The 16,709-nt window shown below is 48.9% G+C and overlaps 1 protein-coding gene across 2 annotated transcripts; it reads right to left on the bottom strand.

Moving 5' to 3' along the window:
* Nucleotides 1-908: 908 nt before the first annotated feature.
* LOC100283180 (pantothenate kinase 4) lies at nucleotides 909-16,328 on the bottom strand. 2 transcript variants are annotated; one of them, NM_001156082.1, is given in 12 exon segments: nucleotides 909-1,133; nucleotides 1,228-1,290; nucleotides 1,378-1,455; nucleotides 1,545-1,622; nucleotides 1,698-1,772; nucleotides 7,364-7,450; nucleotides 13,454-13,582; nucleotides 13,966-14,106; nucleotides 14,227-14,295; nucleotides 14,561-14,627; nucleotides 15,805-15,870; nucleotides 15,964-16,230. In NM_001156082.1, coding segments are annotated over 12 exon segments (1,098 nt in total). In that variant the 5' UTR covers nucleotides 16,134-16,230; the 3' UTR covers nucleotides 909-1,058.
* Between the last annotated feature and the right edge of the window lie 381 nt (nucleotides 16,329-16,709).

Below are 16,709 nucleotides of genomic sequence, written 5' to 3'. Positions count from 1 at the left end.
AAGCAAACTTTATATTTGTATTAAGTTACCAGACTATGCAATGACTATCTCGTTTACATACTCTAATTCAAAGCTATAAAAAACATCTAACTAGCATTATCTCTAGCTTTGTGTTCTTTATCAAGTAAATGAAAGTGTTGAATGAAGTGTGGTTTTAATAAATATATGTGCATTTTCGTGTCTCTATATGGACTATTTCGTGTTTGCTTTAAACGGGTCATGCTCGTACCCGTCCATGGGCCGCAACCTCGGCCCAAACCCGACCTAATATATTGGGTCGTGTTGTGTCTGGATCGTGTTTTTTTCGTGCTTCGAATCAACCTATCAAGCCCGGCCCAAATGTATACCTATAGATGTGGAGGTCTAGATCATCCTAGAGTGTGGCTTTACGTGATGTTGAAATCATTGATCCATGTGTTAAAATAATTGTGGAAAGGAGTCAGAGCATATGATTATTACAAGAAGCAAAAATTTAACCTTCATGTTGCAAACTTATATGATCGGTCCATGAATTCATGGCAGACAATATTTTTCTAGGATGGAGTATTCATAAAAATTTAACATGACCAACATGTGGTAAGATCAATGATTATTTTTTCCTCTAGTTTGGAGAGTTTTCTTCCTTCGATTGCCATAGACATTTCCCACCCCATAATCACCCGCACCCCTTTAGTTTCGGGACAAACACTTTTATGAATACCATCACAAAGGGGCCACCAGAGCGTCTAAGTGTGATGTTTACAAGCCAGTGGTAGCTAACCAATTATTACGGACCATAAGCACAAACGGACATGAGCTCAAGTTCAGACGGGCGTGGCTTGGCTACCGATGCGTTAAATGGGAACTGGTGCATCAGATTTCGTACAAAATCCAACAGCCTCATAACCACCCTTCCTGACACTTCCATAAACCACCACATATACGTAGCTTATTTTGATTGAAATTATTGCTGATACTAACAAAATTATGTTCAGTGCAACACCTAACAAGCTGATCTTGGGGAGAACTAAGCCACCACTAGTGCGGCCGGTATTGTGTTATCAAATGTATCTCGTAGTTCAGGCCTCATTGAACTTGAAGACGCAATCATAAAGTCTTCCTCCTAAAAATTGGGCGACCTCAGGATGCTTAACCTGAAAATGTAGAATAACAACGGAGTTATGATAATCTGCAACTATTGGGCATACGTGTTACTACATTATTGGAGGGAGGTACAGAACAGCTCACCATTCCAATCTTGATCGAGTCACATTTCATCTGCGCATATAGGTTAGTTTCAATTGCTCTTCCCTATAATACAAGCAGGCAGAAACTGGATGAGCCTGCGTCGTTCAATCAGGAATCCTTGCAAAAAAAGGAAGGGCATGAAAATCTTACCATGCCTTCGAGCACCACCAGGTCAGCATCATTTGCCATAAAGGCAAGCTCTGGTGATACACTAGACAAATCAATTACCTGAAAATAGACAGTAGTCTAGTTAAGCATCCAAGATAAAGCCATAGAGCAAGGAGACCATAGTCGGTTGCATAACAAGGTTCGATTACAGGCAGATCGTTGCCAGAGTTGGCAACAAGGAGGCCAGATGCGTCCACATTTGATAGCTTTCCATCTGCATCCTTGAGCTAATACAATTGCACAACAGAAGTCAGGAGTCAGATCCTTGTGCCAGAGCTTATTTACAACCCTTTCCTTCTTACCTTGTTTATAATCTCAACAAGCTCTGGATACGTGACATCGTTGATCGAAGGCATATCATTAGCAGCAAGTATCACCTGCACTAACCAATGTTAGCAACTTTTTATCGAACACGCAGGATAACTGCGCATCATTATATTAAGTAGAGAGAAAAGGTCTAAAGAAGACCCACGTATAAGGTGACAAATACCCAAAGAAAGCAGGGAAAAAAAACCCAAAACAAACCAAACAAAGGACTATACAAAAAAAAGAGGCTTCAGGAGCCTTGAAAAATAGAGCAACCCCACAAACAGAAACTACTACCACTCCCAGGGAAACAACTAAGACATCCCCAAGTCAAGGCCACAATCTTCTCAGGGCCTTAGCACCTGCCAATTCCCAAAGCCTGGCATCCTCATGGATATGTTGTAGAACTGAACTCGTGTTTGGAGAAACACCATCTAAAACACAAGCATTTCTGTGCTTCCAGATCCACCAAGCCACAAGAATAACCAATGTGTTGAACTCATTTCTGTGCAAAACTGGCACAAGACCTTCAGCCACACTCCACCAATCTTGGAACATAGATACCTCCAGCCCTGGTGACACAAGCTGCAGCCCCACTCTACTTAAGACCTGCCACCATATATTCCTGGAGAAGACACATGAAATCAAGATGTGTTGAATTGTCTCCTGCTGCTGATCGCAAAGAACGCGTTTCCCCGGGTGGTCAAGACCTCTACGTGCTAGACGATCCACCGTCCAGCACCTATTAAGGGAAGCAAGCCAAATGAAGAATTTGCACTTAGGAGCACCCAACTCTTCCATATCCTTTCACCCGGCTCAAAATCCACAGAACCAGCCAAGAAACGTTGGTATGCTGTTTTAGCAGAGTACTCCCCTGAAGCACCTAGTAGCCAACGGAAAGCATCAGGTATTCCAGGCTGCAACTGAAATATTCTGTGTTAAGTCCCAAATTACTAAGAATTCGACAATCACTTCTACTGGTAAACTACCAGAGATGTCTCTGACCCAACTGTTATCCCTGAGAGCTTGCTGAACTGTTTTCCTTTTTCTCAATCTTTTTGAAACTCTACTTAACAGAGAAGGGGCAATTTCTGAGATACATTGACCATGCAGCCAAGACGGTGGTAACTTGTATATGCATATGAAACTGGGAAATACGGATACTTTTTTAGAACACATTAGCATAGTTCATTTTTTGGAAAATTGGTTTTGCATTATGTTAGTTAGAGAATAATCTTTTCACTGTGTTTCTGTAATCATGTTGAACTTATGTGTCTCGGTCGTGTTAGCTAGAGGCAAAGTGTTGATGGGCGTATAGAGCTGTGCTTGGCGCGCCCACAATCGCTTGTGTGCGTGACCCCGCTGCGACGCTTGTGTTGCGCATGCCTTTGACTCTGATCCGAAAATGGTGGAGATCATGGAGCATTTTCGTGCGGCGGGGGGGGGGAGTTGGCAGTGAGGCCTATGAAAACGCACCTGCACTTTGATTAAGTCTGCATCAGAAAAAACTGGGTGAGTTGCTCCCAGGAAAAACACCTCTGTCTATTATACCTTGTGACTTCTTCAGAGGAGCATCGCCCTCAGCGTGGTGACCGCGATCCAGGGACCAAAACCTCGTCGCCGTCGACCGTTCTCATCTGACGCCGCGACTGGGGTCCCAACATATTATTCACTTGTTATTCAGTTAAGAATAGGTTTATAGATTTCTTTTCTTTGATGAAAAAATATGTCTCCAGTTGCCAGCAGCACAAATGATCCAACTCTTTTTTTAACCCTCATAGCACTAGTAGAAAAGAGCTCAAAGCCTGCGGCACCCATATATTTTTACAGACGGATCCGGTTATCCACCGACTGTGCTATTTCTAGTGGCGGTTCCTTAAGAAAACCGCCAGTAGAAATCCATGATTTGTAGTGGCGGTTTTCTTAAGGAACCGCCAGTAGAAATACGATTTCTAGTGGCGGTTTTCTTAAGGAACCGCCACTACAAATCATTTTTATCCTTAATTTTTCGAGTTTTTCAAACGACCTCGTATGACAAAACCACCAAAATAAAAGTTGTAGATCTCTAAAAGTTATGAAACTTTGTAGTTGACAACTTTTTTATTTGAACTCATTTCGGTTCTCAAAAATTGAATCTAAGTATGTCAAATTTAAAATTCAAATTTTGCAAACTACCTCGGATGAAAAAAGTGTCAAAATAAAAGTTGTAGAACTTCAAAAGTTATTTATCTTTGTAGTTGACAACTTTTTTATTTGAATTCGTTTAGGGTCTCAAATAAGCAATTTATACTCAAATGGTTGTAATATGTGGAGAAAACAACTACAAACTAGACACAAGGCATGTCATAGACGGAGTGGTAGTGGAGGGTACGCGCGAGGGTGAGGTCTACGGTTCGATTACTAACAACCGTGTAGCGACTTCGACGGAGACGGGCGGGTGGGGTGGTCCTAATACAAATAATTTTTTTTACTATTTTTAAAATCTGTTTTATGTTTCCTGGAAACGATTTGCACTGGCGGTTTTATTACGTCGACCGCCAGTGAAAATCGATTTTCACTGGCGGTTTTATTACGTCGACCGCCAGTGAAAATCGATTTTCACTGGCGGTCTTCAGTTACCCGCCTGTAAAAATGATGATTTTTACTGGCCCCTAGCACTGGCGGTTACGATAAACGCCACTAAAAATAGGTTTACGACCGCCAGTATAGAACTTCTGTGTACTAGTGTAGGTTGGTTTTTCAGGCACTGATGAGAATATATAGCAATTCTAAATTTCTAATAGGATCATCTTTGATCGATCGTTGGTTGTAACCATCCTCCTTGCAGAATCATTATGCAAGGGTAAGGCTATCTAAAAAATCCCTTCCCCAAGCCCCACCTTAGGCTTTGTTCGGCATCTTAGGATTTTTTTCCTAAACTAGGTTTTTCCCCCACATGGATTGGGTGAATCCAAACCTTTCACCCAACCCTTTATGGGATTAAATTCCTAAACCCAACCAACCAATGTTTGTTCTTTTATTCCAAACCCAATCCATGCCCTCCTCCCACCACCAACAGCAGCTGCTGCGCTTTGGTGGCAGTGTTGATAAGTACTACACTACTACAGCTACCAGGAGGATGAAATGGAACAGTCCAGAGCTCTCATGGTCATGGGAGCCACTGCGTCTCCGCTACCGGCAGCTCCTCCGGAGCTTCGACGACGGACACACCAGGTGCATACTCATCGCCGGCGACGTGGACGACGACGATGCAACCCAACACCGCACACGGGACAAGACAAGCCCCGCGACTACCTGCTGCAGAGGAGGCGGCGACGCACCGCTGATCAGGGTGCGGAAGTGGCCGTGGGGCTAGTTCGTGTCGGAGATCAGGGACTCCACACGCAATGGACAATGCGTGTGGATCAGCACCTTCGACACTCCCGAGGCCGCACCTTCGACACTCCCGAGGCCACCGTGCTGACTACGACCAGGACCAGGCCGCCTACTCCATGCGCAGCTCGGCCGCAGTGTTCAACTTCCCCGTGGAGCACATTCAAGAGTCGCTGCGGGCGCTGGGGCTCAGCGTCGACGCAGGGGGCTCGCCGGTGCTGGCGCTGAAGCGGCGCCACTGCATCCATAGGCGCTTGCCCAAGAACAAGATGGAGGCCAACAAGGAGGAACAAACGAAGGTGGTGGCGAGTAGTAGTCGTGGCCCACCGTGTCAAGCAAAAGCAAGCAGCATCTTGCGTGCTCAAGCTGGAGGACATTGGCACGGATTACTTGGAGGAGCTGCTCGCCCTGTCAGATCAATGAGGAAATTCAATTCGTCATCCAACAAATCGCCGTGCCCATCCTTCTCGCTTGCTTCGACGCATGCGCTTGCGCCGCCCGCTTTGGGTTTCTTTCCCGACCATTTGAGTCCTGGGTCCGATCCAGGACCTCCTCAAGTCAAAAAAAATTCCCAACCCATGAGCTAGAATACCAGTGGGTTTAACCGAACACAGACAAAATTAGGATCATGGATTTTTTTCTGGGATTGGATTTTAACCTGGATTCGTTCCCATTCCAGGCCCAACCTGCCCGGGCTGGGCACAACAAAACGGAGCCTTATGTGGAAACTTTCAGCACTGAGTACGCCCTTCTTGATCAATCGTAAGTTTGTTGAATGCACAAGATGACAAAAATCTAGATAATGGAACTCATTTAGTGAATGTGCAGACCTTTATTTACTAAACACAATTTGTGGTTTTTAAAACAAGGAATTGATGAGGAGTACACAAATGTCTTAGTGGTTGTTAGAGTGACTCTGGTTTTTTTTCTCAGCTTTTCTAAACAACTCCACTATCCATGTGTTTTATGCCATGATATAGCAAGACACCTGCTTTTGAAAAGAGTTTCAAAAGCTACACTATCCAAGTGCAGTCCTAAACTTGTTAAAGATAGAAAATATGAAACACTTGCTAGGCTGCTTTTTATGAAGTAGCCCTACCAGTACCAATTGATTCATAATGCGATTCACACCAAAAAAAAGAACAAGAAAAGTGATGCACTTTTACTACATATTCAAGGGATGATGATAGAAATATAGGATGGTCATAGGTAGAATCAGCAAGAACCACTTTCCAAGTTTTGATATTCAACATTATTAAAGTTTGCAAATTTAGGTTGTCCTTAGTTTGGGGATGAGGTGGAATGGGATGGTTTCATCCTAGTTTCTTGAAATGCAATGGTCCCATCTTGATGTTTGGTTGAAAGGATAGAATGGTCCCTGTTTTTTGTTTGGTAGGGGGATATGAATAGATAGGATGAACCAGGTTCTTTCGAGGATTTTCTCAAACACTTTGCAAGAGCCACCTGTCTCCAGGCATATGCTGCTCATCTGGCACCTCTCCGTCTCTGAGCATCTGTGTCCCATGCTCTTGATAATGCCACCATCATTCCAACTTATCCCACGTGATTTGTGTTTGCCACCGCTCGTGAAAGCAAGCACCAGCGCGTGCAGGCAAGGAAGCTTGCACCTGGCTGCCTGCAAGCAAAGCTAAGCAAGCAGCTGCTGGACTTCTTCACAAGTACTGTGTTCACTGGGTGCGCTTGCCATCCTCATCTCATCTGTGTGAGCTCTCCCTCGCCAGCAGCCCAAGCTTTCACACGCCTGCCCAAGGATGCAGGCACACAGACTCTTCTTCAACAACCATGCAACAGCTCCTCTTGAGCTTGAGCTCCGCAAGACCTGCAGCGCCGCCAGAGCGACTTCCACTCAATCCCCATGCATCCAGCGCTGCTCCTCCTTGTTGAGCTTGCCCTCATTTGCACCCCACACCGATCTCCAGCGGTGCCAAGCTCATCCGGGCCTTCTCCTTTTCTCCCTGCGTGTCTTGCAGCCACCACTGCTCTCCTTCATGTGCACTCACGCACTCAGGCAAAAGATTGCTCATCCCACCTCTTTCCACCAAATTTTAGGGAAAGGTTCTCACCCGGAATATTAGGGAATATTCCCTGGTGGAATAGTTGCATTCCCTGCTGTTCCTGAACCAGATACAAAAACAACATGGCATATCCCACGAACCAAATGCTACCTTAGTAATGTGTTTTAGTGTGACAAAATTCTGATGTCAAATCTTGTCCATGGATCAACTTACAGTTTATAAGCTTACAACAGCATGAAAGGGTTAATATGAACCTTTGTGCCACGTCGGAGCAACTCCCTCGCAAATGGTAATATACCCAAGATAATATCAGCACCAGAGTTATCAACAAAAATAACTGCCTGCAACATTTGAGAGAAACGAATCAGATACATATATATACACTTATGTTGTACGAAACTACGAATCTTTCATCACCAATATACTGAATTGCTGATGCAGAAGTTCAAAATTGATTTTTATTGCACAAATATATAACATATTTTAGAAAATCATCCCCAGACCCCACTCATGTGGGAACCTCCGGCACTGGGTCTGCCCTTTTTATTGCAATAAAAAATGGGCTTCCCCTGGACTTGATGTCTGGATATCCAGGCTTTCTACTAGTTAATATGAACTATATATATATATTATATAACACTAACACCTCTGTAATGTGACATAAAAAACAAACCCGTTATGAAAAAATATTACTAAAGAGTTGTTTATAATGTTGCATTTCACATAAATAATTCTAATTGCAAATAGATAACTAGTTTTCCCTCACTTGAAACAGATCTTAATAACTTCACAGTATGTTAACTTTTAAGCAGTAATAGATAGGCCAGTAACAGTTAACATAACTTGAGACTGACTGTCATGTACGGTAAGCCGTACACAAGGCGCAGGCGCGCTCGCGACATCCGGCGGGCAGCAGAGCGCGCCAACAGTGCAGCAGCGCCGCAGATGGCAGGCACTCAAGTTTAGGAAAGCAGCAGCCACCTATGGCAAGGGATAAATAGGAAAGTATCAATTTGGCTCTTATGGCAAGGAATAAGTAGGAAAGTAGCAATTTAGCACTTATGGCAAGGAATAAGTAGGAAAGTAGTATTTTGGCAGGGAAGATAATTAGGGAGCTTGCTCCATTTGTGTGGCCGCCGGCCCTATATATCCCCAAGTGCGCAGCACTGTTGAGGGCAATAAAATATCAAGTCATCTCCCACCTCTCTCTCTCAAGCCTGCGGTTAGGAGGAATACTCCTACCGGAGAAGACGGCCGAAGGCTACGAGTTACGTAGCCGAGGCCCGGCGAGTCAAGGGTTCGACGCTCTTGACAGCTTGGTATCCCGAGTCCGGAGATCCTTGCCTCACCCAGTCCCGCCCACCGATCCACTAACCACACCACCATCCCCGACCACGCCCACCAGCGGTTCGCCATCCTCCATCCACATGGCCGAGCCCACTTTAGCCGACGTCATCGAGATGATGAAGGCCATGCAGGCCGACATCACCAGGCTGAAGGAGAAGTCTGATTCCTCTTCCGCAAGCGGCGCCCAGCCCGAGCGTCATCGCGACATCGATCGCCCGCCAAGGTTCCAAAAATGGGACTTTCCGCGGTTTGATGGCAAGACCGATCCCCTCCTCTTCATCAACAAATGTGAGTCGTATTTTCGACAGCAGCGTACAATGGTGGAGGAGCAAGTGTGGATGGCCTCGTATAACCTCGAGGGCATCGCACAGCACTGGTACATACAACTCCAGGAAGACGAGGGCACCCCGTCCTGGAGCAGATTCAGGGAACTGCACAACCTGCGCTTCGGGCCAGCCCTCCGTTCAGCGCCGTTCTTCGAGCTCACCGAGTGCCGACGCACCGGCACGGTCGAGGAGTACTCCAACCGATTCCAGGAGCTCCTACCCCGTGCTGGCAGGATGACGGAGGAGCAACGCGTCCAACTCTACACCGGCGGCCTGCTGCCACCGCTCAGCCACGCAGTGCGGATACTCAACCCCGGCAACCTCAACACTGCTATGAGCCTAGCGCGGCAGGTGGAGCAGATGGAGCTCGCCAAGATCCCGGCACCAGCCAAGACAGGGCCACGCGGCATCCTGCCGCCGCCACCTCCGCGGCCAGCGACTCAGGCGCTCCCGGCGCCACAGGCCCCCTTGGCGCTGCCAGCGCCGCCACTGGGCGCAGCAACGGGCCGTGGCGACGGCTCCAGGCGCTTATCTCCAGAGGAGATGGCGGATCGGCGCCGCCAAGGACTGTGTTTTAATTGTAACGAGAAATATTCTCGTGGCCACAACCGTTTTTGCAGGCGCATTTTCTTCTTGGATGGCGTCGAAATTGAGGAGGCTGAGGAGGAAACGGGTGCCGCGGAGACCGACGCTCCCTGTTTCTCCCTCCAGGCCGTGGTCGGGGTCGCGCCAGGGGACACCATGCAGATCGCCGTCACCCTCGGTTCAGTCTCCCTGGTGGCACTGCTCGACTCGGGAAGCACCCACAATTTTATATCCGCAGCGGCGGCGCACCAGTCGGGCATCCCCATCCAGCGCCGACCCCGCCTCACGGCCATGGTGGCCAATGGCGAGCGGATCACCTGCGCGGGCGTCCTTCGCAATGCGCCGCTCCACGTCAAGGGCAAACTCTACCCGGCTGACCTCTTCGTCATGCCATTGGCCGGGTACGACGTCGTCCTCGGCACACGATGGCTTGGTGCGTTGGGGCCAATCGTGTGGAACCTCGCCAATCGCCGCATGACGTTCCAGCGCCAGGGGCGCTCCATCTCCTGGACGGGCACGCCCAGCCCCAAGGAGCCCGCGCTGCGCGCCACCAACGGGACGGACGCCCTACTGGAGGCCCTTCTCGCCTCGTTCGGGGGGCTCTTCGCAGCTCCGATGGGTTTGCCCCCCAAGCGCGCCCACGACCATCGCATTCTCCTCAAGCCCGATGCGTCACCGGTGGCTGTCCGGCCGTACCGCTACCCGGCTGCACACAAGGACGAGCTGGAGCGGCAGTGCAACGCCATGATTGACCAGGGGATCGTGCGTCGCAGCGACTCCCCATTCTCATCGCCCGTGCTCCTGGTCAAGAAGCCCGATGGCTCGTGGCGTTTCTGCGTCGACTACAGGGCCCTCAACGCCCTCACCATCAAAGACGCGTTCCCCATCCCGGTCGTGGAGGAGCTTCTCGACGAGCTCCACGGCGCCAAATTCTTCACCAAACTGGATCTACGGTCGGGCTATCACCAGGTCCGGATGCGGCCAGAAGACGTGCACAAGACCGCGTTCCGCACACACGATGGCTTATACGAGTTCCTCGTGATGGCGTTCGGGCTCTGCAACGCCCCAGCCACGTTCCAGGCACTGATGAATGACGTGCTCCGGCCATTCCTCCGACGGTTCGTCCTGGTATTCTTTGATGACATCCTCATTTACAGCAGCATGTGGGCCGATCACCTCCGTCATCTACGGGCCGTCCTCGACGAGCTACAACGCCATCAGCTGTTCATCAAGCGTTCGAAGTGTTCTTTCGGAGCAACATCTGTCGCCTACCTCGGCCACATCATCTCGGCCGCAGGGGTGGCCATGGACCCGGCCAAGGTGGCTGCCATTCACGACTGGCCGCCGCCGCGCTCGGTCCGGGCCGTTCGAGGGTTCCTCGGCCTCACCGGGTACTACCGCCGCTTCGTCCACAACTACGGCACGGTGGCTGCCCCCTTAACGGCCCTCCTCAAAAAGGATGGCTTCGTCTGGGATGACGCGGCCATGGCTGCCTTTACGGCGCTCAAGGCAGCCGTGTCGTCCGCTCCTGTCCTCGCCATGCCAGATTTCGGCAAGCGGTTCGTGGTGGAGTGCGATGCATCCTCCACAGGCTTCGGTGGGGTGCTCGTCCAGGAGGGACACCCGGTCGCGTTCTTCAGCCGACCTATTGCACCCCGCCACCGCGACCTCGCCGCCTACGAGCGCGAACTTATCGGCCTGGTCCAGGCTGTCCGGCACTGGCGGCCGTACCTATGGGGACGACACTTCATCGTCAAGACGGATCACTTCAGTCTCAAGTATCTCCTCGACCAGAGGTTGGCCACGATTCCCCAACACCATTGGGTGGGCAAACTTCTGGGATTCGACTTTACGGTCGAATACCGCTCGGGCGCCATGAACACCGTCGCCGACGCACTATCCAGGAGGGACCCCGACGAGGGCACGCTGATGGCCATTTCAGCACCCCGTTTCGACTTCGTCGAGCGCCTGCGCCAGGCACAGGCTACGGATCCGGCTCTCGTCGCCCTCTACGAAGAGATCCGCGCCGGCACGCGCGCTGCACCATGGTCCATCATCGGTGGGATGGTCGCCATGGAGGGGCGCCTCTATATCCCAGCCACTTCACCCCTATTACGGGAGATCGTGGCCGCTGTACATGATGACGGCCACGAGGGCGTCCACCGCACCCTGCATCGACTACGGCGCGACTTTCATTTTCCCAACATGCGTCGTATTGTGCAGGAATTCGTCAGGGCGTGCGGCACATGCCAAACATACAAGTCAGATCACCTACGTCCAGCTGGTCTCCTACAGCCCCTGCCGATCCCAAATGGGGTGTGGTCGGACATCGGCATCGACTTCATCGAAGCTCTGCCCCGCGTGCAAGGCAAGACGGTCATTCTCACTGTCGTCGACCGTTTCAGCAAGTACTGCCACTTCATCCCACTGGCGCACCCATACACGGCGGAGTCGGTGGCGCAAGCATTCTGCGCCGAGGTGGTGAGGCTGCACGGCATCCCGCAGTCCATCGTATCGGACCGCGACCCCGTCTTCACGTCGGCCTTCTGGAGGGAGCTAATGGCCCTGACTGGAACCAAGTTGTTCATGTCCTCCGCTTTCCATCCGCAAACCGACGGCCAGTCGGAAGCAGCCAACCGCGTCATCATGATGTACCTTCGCTGCTTCACCGGCGATCGACCCCGACAGTGGCTCCGGTGGCTTCCATGGGCGGAGTACACCTACAACACCGCCTACCAGTCCTCGCTCCGCGAGACACCATTCCGGGTGGTCTACGGCCGCGACCCACCGACCATCCGGTCCTACGAGCCGGGTGACGCACGCGTGCCTGCGGTGGCACAGGAGATGGAGGAACGGGCTGCCTTCCTCGACGACGTTCGCTACCGTCTCCATCAGGCGCAAGAATCCCAGAAACGCGCCTACGATCAGCATCACAGGCAGGTCGTCTACAACGTCGGTGACTGGGCCCTTCTTCGTCTCCGTCAACGACCATCGGCATCCCTGCCACGTTCCACCACGGGCAAGTTGAAGCCCCGCTACGTCGGCCCCTACCGTGTCAAGGAGATCATCAACGAGGCGGCCGTACGCCTACAGCTTCCATCCGACGCCAAAATCCACGACGTCTTCCATGTGGGCATCCTTAAGAAGTTCGTTGGGGCGCCACCAACGGAACCACCTGCGCTACCGGCCACACTCAACGGCGCAGTGGTGTCCACACCTTCCCGTGTCCTGGCGGGTCGCCTGGCTCGCAGCATTCGGCAAGTTCTGATACAGTGGCACGGTGAACCAGTGTCGTCTGCGACCTGGGAGGATTTTGAGGATTTCAGGGCAAGCTTCCCCGCTTTCCAGCTCGAGGACGAGCTGACTTTCGAGGCCGGGAGAGATGTCATGTACGGTAAGCCGTACACAAGGCGCAGGCGCGCTCGCGACATCCGGCGGGCAGCAGAGCGCGCCAACAGTGCAGCAGCGCCGCAGATGGCAGGCACTCAAGTTTAGGAAAGCAGCAGCCACCTATGGCAAGGGATAAATAGGAAAGTATCAATTTGGCTCTTATGGCAAGGAATAAGTAGGAAAGTAGCAATTTAGCACTTATGGCAAGGAATAAGTAGGAAAGTAGTATTTTGGCAGGGAAGATAATTAGGGAGCTTGCTCCATTTGTGTGGTCGCCGGCCCTATATATCCCCAAGTGCGCAGCACTGTTGAGGGCAATAAAATATCAAGTCATCTCCCACCTCTCTCTCTCAAGCCTGCGGTTAGGAGGAATACTCCTACCGGAGAAGACGGCCGAAGGCTACGAGTTACGTAGCCGAGGCCCGGCGAGTCAAGGGTTCGACGCTCTTGACACTGACATGGAACCACAATGGTAGCATATGTAGTTGCATACTTCAAAATATTTTTTTATAAGATGAAGTGTAAAAAGCTAGTATGTTAAAAAGAAACCAAACAGTATAGAATCACATTTGCATGTACTGTATTGTAAGTCCATGCATCAACACAGATGTCGAGCTTATAGCAATTACACAAGATGACAGGACAAAGCAGACTCTTCTATAGGGACAATGAAATTAGAGTGCAATAAAATAACACCTTTTCCCATGATTTCTTGGTCCATTTACTCTTAAAAGCATCAAGGTCATCAATAACCCATGGTCGAGATACAAGATTCTGGCAACTTGCCAAAAATGACATGCCATCTTTAGCAAAAACTTCTGCAAGCTTCAGAATACACAATAAAAGGAGTTATTAGAAACCAATCATGTAACAACTTTGCAGATTACATAAGATAGAACATTGTTCAACAATAGAAATGTTATTTTAAGTGGTTCGCTTCAAGTGAGAATCCAGTTCAATAATAGGACCTAGAGTGAACCATTTAAAACTTGAGGGGACCCAAAAATCACTTTGAGGTTTATTACACCTAGTTGAGGATAATTACTCAAGTGCATCTGACTTTTTATTAGATGACTCAAAGGGGGGGGGAATAACTTTGTTGGCTCAACTTAAGACAATATTGAATTGTTTGTTGAGGTTCACATAAAAACATTGGTTCCATAACAAGTGAAGGCCAACAAGAAGCTCAAACAAGTGACCGTAGATACCTGTGCAGATCCTAGATCAAAAATGTTTCCAGCTAAAATTCCACGGACCAAGTTCTCAATTCTTTTGCCGTCATCCTCAATTTCGTCATTCCGCTTAATAACTCCCTCAAAAAGTGACATAGCCTTGGCATTCTCCTCATCCTACTTATGATAAATTATTGAAGGAGCATAGGAAATTACAACCACCTAAAATGTATCCGAATAATTTGACCAAAAGATGGAAAGACTAGTATGGGAATTTAACCGAGGTTAGTAGATTACCTTGACCTTCTTGAAGATATCCCTAAATCCCAGCTCTCTGAGTACTAGCTCACGAAGCCTACAAAGAAGCTTGAGATACATTTCAAGAGTTAAGTACGAATAATCTCAGCTTTGAATGAAGCCCAACTGTCTTAAGTTTGACCAAGTTTACGGAAAAGAGTGTACTACAAAAAAATATATGTTTCATGATGACTCCAAGATACTTATTTGGTATAATAAATAAATATTGGTATATATGCTTTGTCAGACTTAAGATGTTAACTTAGAACAAAGCTAGAAATACTCTGTTACGGTGGGAGAATTTCTCAAAGAACTTCATCTATCAGTGCCATACTATGCAATCTGGTGGTCCTCCATGGCTCTCCGGATTCTTCTTCAACTCTTCAAGCATTGACGTGTACCTGATGTACAAAAAATCGGAAATGAATCCATCTGATATATAGTTCTATACAATTTGGGCAAGTGCCATGTGTATCCACAGTTCCACACATTATTAGAGCACAGTGCATTCTCATCTTAGCAATCTTTTTGTACGCCATCAACTGTTCAACAAGCTTCAACTCCCAAAATGCTCTGCTTTGTTTAGATAGTGGACATCCAATATGTTGGCAATCATGGTGATAAATGACATAATTTAGTATATGTTTCATTCGTATGAGTTATCATGCTGAATCGATATGCATTTGGACAAGTTTAGGTCCAAGCTGTACAAACCATTCACCATATTTATGATTTGTGAACAAAAATGGCAGACCTATGTACCTTCTGTGTCATGTGGATCTCATGATTTTTTCCATGTGTTAGTATATGGTTCAGAACGATACAATATTTCTGAGCCACCAACATGGTGGTAAAAATTATAAAAGCATCTATCAGTACCTGTTAGAATACTGAATTGGCTTGCCATTGTTCTTTCAGTTACTTCCAATGCCCAAAAAATAGCTTTACTACTTTAATTTGGTACATTACTACTAGCTAAACTTGTTTTTTTCCAAGAACTAGCAAATGGCAGTAAACCCTCAATGTGGGGTCTAGCTTGCTAAAAATCATGTGTTTATTATGGTAGTGTTTTGATTCTGCAAAGGAAGAAAAATATTTGGTAGCACCAAAAAGGCTGTCCATGTAGAAAAAAATCAAAAACTGGAAATCAGATTCTGACATGTGTGTAACATTTTCCCGAACCATAATCCTTAGTGACCAACTGTGTTTATGTCCCTGTAACACTGATCGTTTGGCTTGATCAAAGGCAATGGCATGGTACAAGGTGTCTAATGAGTAATGACAAACAGATACATGTCAATTCTATCCGGAGTGAAATGTTAGAGAATAAATGAAAGCCACCTGGCACGGAGAACAAATGGCAGTGTTTTCTAAATGTTACTATCTTAGCATCTACAAGTAGGACAAATGACTTGGCAATGCAGTGACTGAGAATAGGCAAATTCTACTTGAGATAGCTGAATTTAGATCCAATGCACAGGAGGCACATACCATCCAGTGTCCTCTCCTTCTCAGCCTAACAAGTTCTAATAGACCAAAAGGAGCAATAACCTAATAATGAAAGCTGCAGACGCGCACCTCTGCGCGAACTTCTCCGCTTTCGCGGGCGCATCGGGTACGGTGGGGTCGTTCTCCGCCCGCTGTCTGCAAAAGCCATCGAAGCATGGGGTGAGCGGGAACAGGCGGCGGAACCGAAAAGGGAACGGAGATCGGATCAAACCAAGACCCGGGGCGTACTTGAAGGACGGGACAGAGTTGAGAAAGAGGTCAATCCATTGGATCTCGACAGGGGTGGCCTTGCGCGGGTTGTCGGAGGGGAAACGGTAGGGGATGGTGCAGGCGCGGTAGGTGCTCTCGACCGGCGCCTGCAGCAGCGGGAACGGCACTGACGGCGACGAGCTCTCCATGGTATGCCACACCCTGCCGAGGCGAACTCACCCTGCTGGAGGCGAGATGCGACTGTATTTTTTTCTTTTAGAAAAGGAACTGACAGAAGCGGATGATGAGACGCAAGGCGCCAGCACCTATACATGTCCAAACCGGGCCGCAGCCCTAACACGGCCGCGGCTGGGCGGCTGGCAGATAGGCTGTCGTGCCCGTGCCGTGCTTGACTGGCGACCTGGCACGCGGTGTCGGCATCGGCATAGCCCGATTAGTCGATTGAATCGGTCTCGGCCCGACAAAAAGGGGAGAACCTATGGATGAGGCCGTCATGGACATCGCGCAACACATTTCAGAAACCTAGCACCTGCCTTTTCCTCTCTCGCAGGCGTCTCGGCTTGGCGATTGTCTGTGCCGCCGTTAGCGCGTGTTGTCGCCTACCATGCCCGTGGGCGGCGCCGGTGGAGAAGAACTTCGGCCGGCGCTAATCTTCATCTTCCTCTCTCGCTCTGTCCTCTCATCTTCCTTTCTCGCTTCGCCTAGTCACTGTAACCCTATCCCTAAACCTCGATCTGCGCCAAGCTCGCTCCTATGCCTCTGTC

The sequence above is a fragment of the Zea mays genome, chromosome 9, assembly GCF_902167145.1.
Source record: "Zea mays cultivar B73 chromosome 9, Zm-B73-REFERENCE-NAM-5.0, whole genome shotgun sequence".
In the NCBI taxonomy this organism is placed as follows: domain Eukaryota; kingdom Viridiplantae; phylum Streptophyta; class Magnoliopsida; order Poales; family Poaceae; genus Zea; species Zea mays.
This window is presented reverse-complemented; position numbering and strand designations above follow the sequence as displayed.

What these genes read in the sequence shown, in the direction of transcription:
- LOC100283180 (XM_020543668.2), bottom strand. Translation starts at nt 16,133, where the DNA reads ATGGAGAGCTCGTCGCCGTCAGTGCCGTTCCCGCTGCTGCAGGCGCCG. An exon ending in GAGGACCACCAGATTGCATA is followed by an intron (nt 14,296 to 14,560) that starts GTATGGCACTGA and finishes ATGTATCTCAAG; the next exon opens with CTTCTTTGTAGGCTTCGTGA. An exon ending in ATATCTTCAAGAAGGTCAAG is followed by an intron (nt 14,107 to 14,226) that starts GTAATCTACTAA and finishes TATCATAAGTAG; the next exon opens with GATGAGGAGAATGCCAAGGC.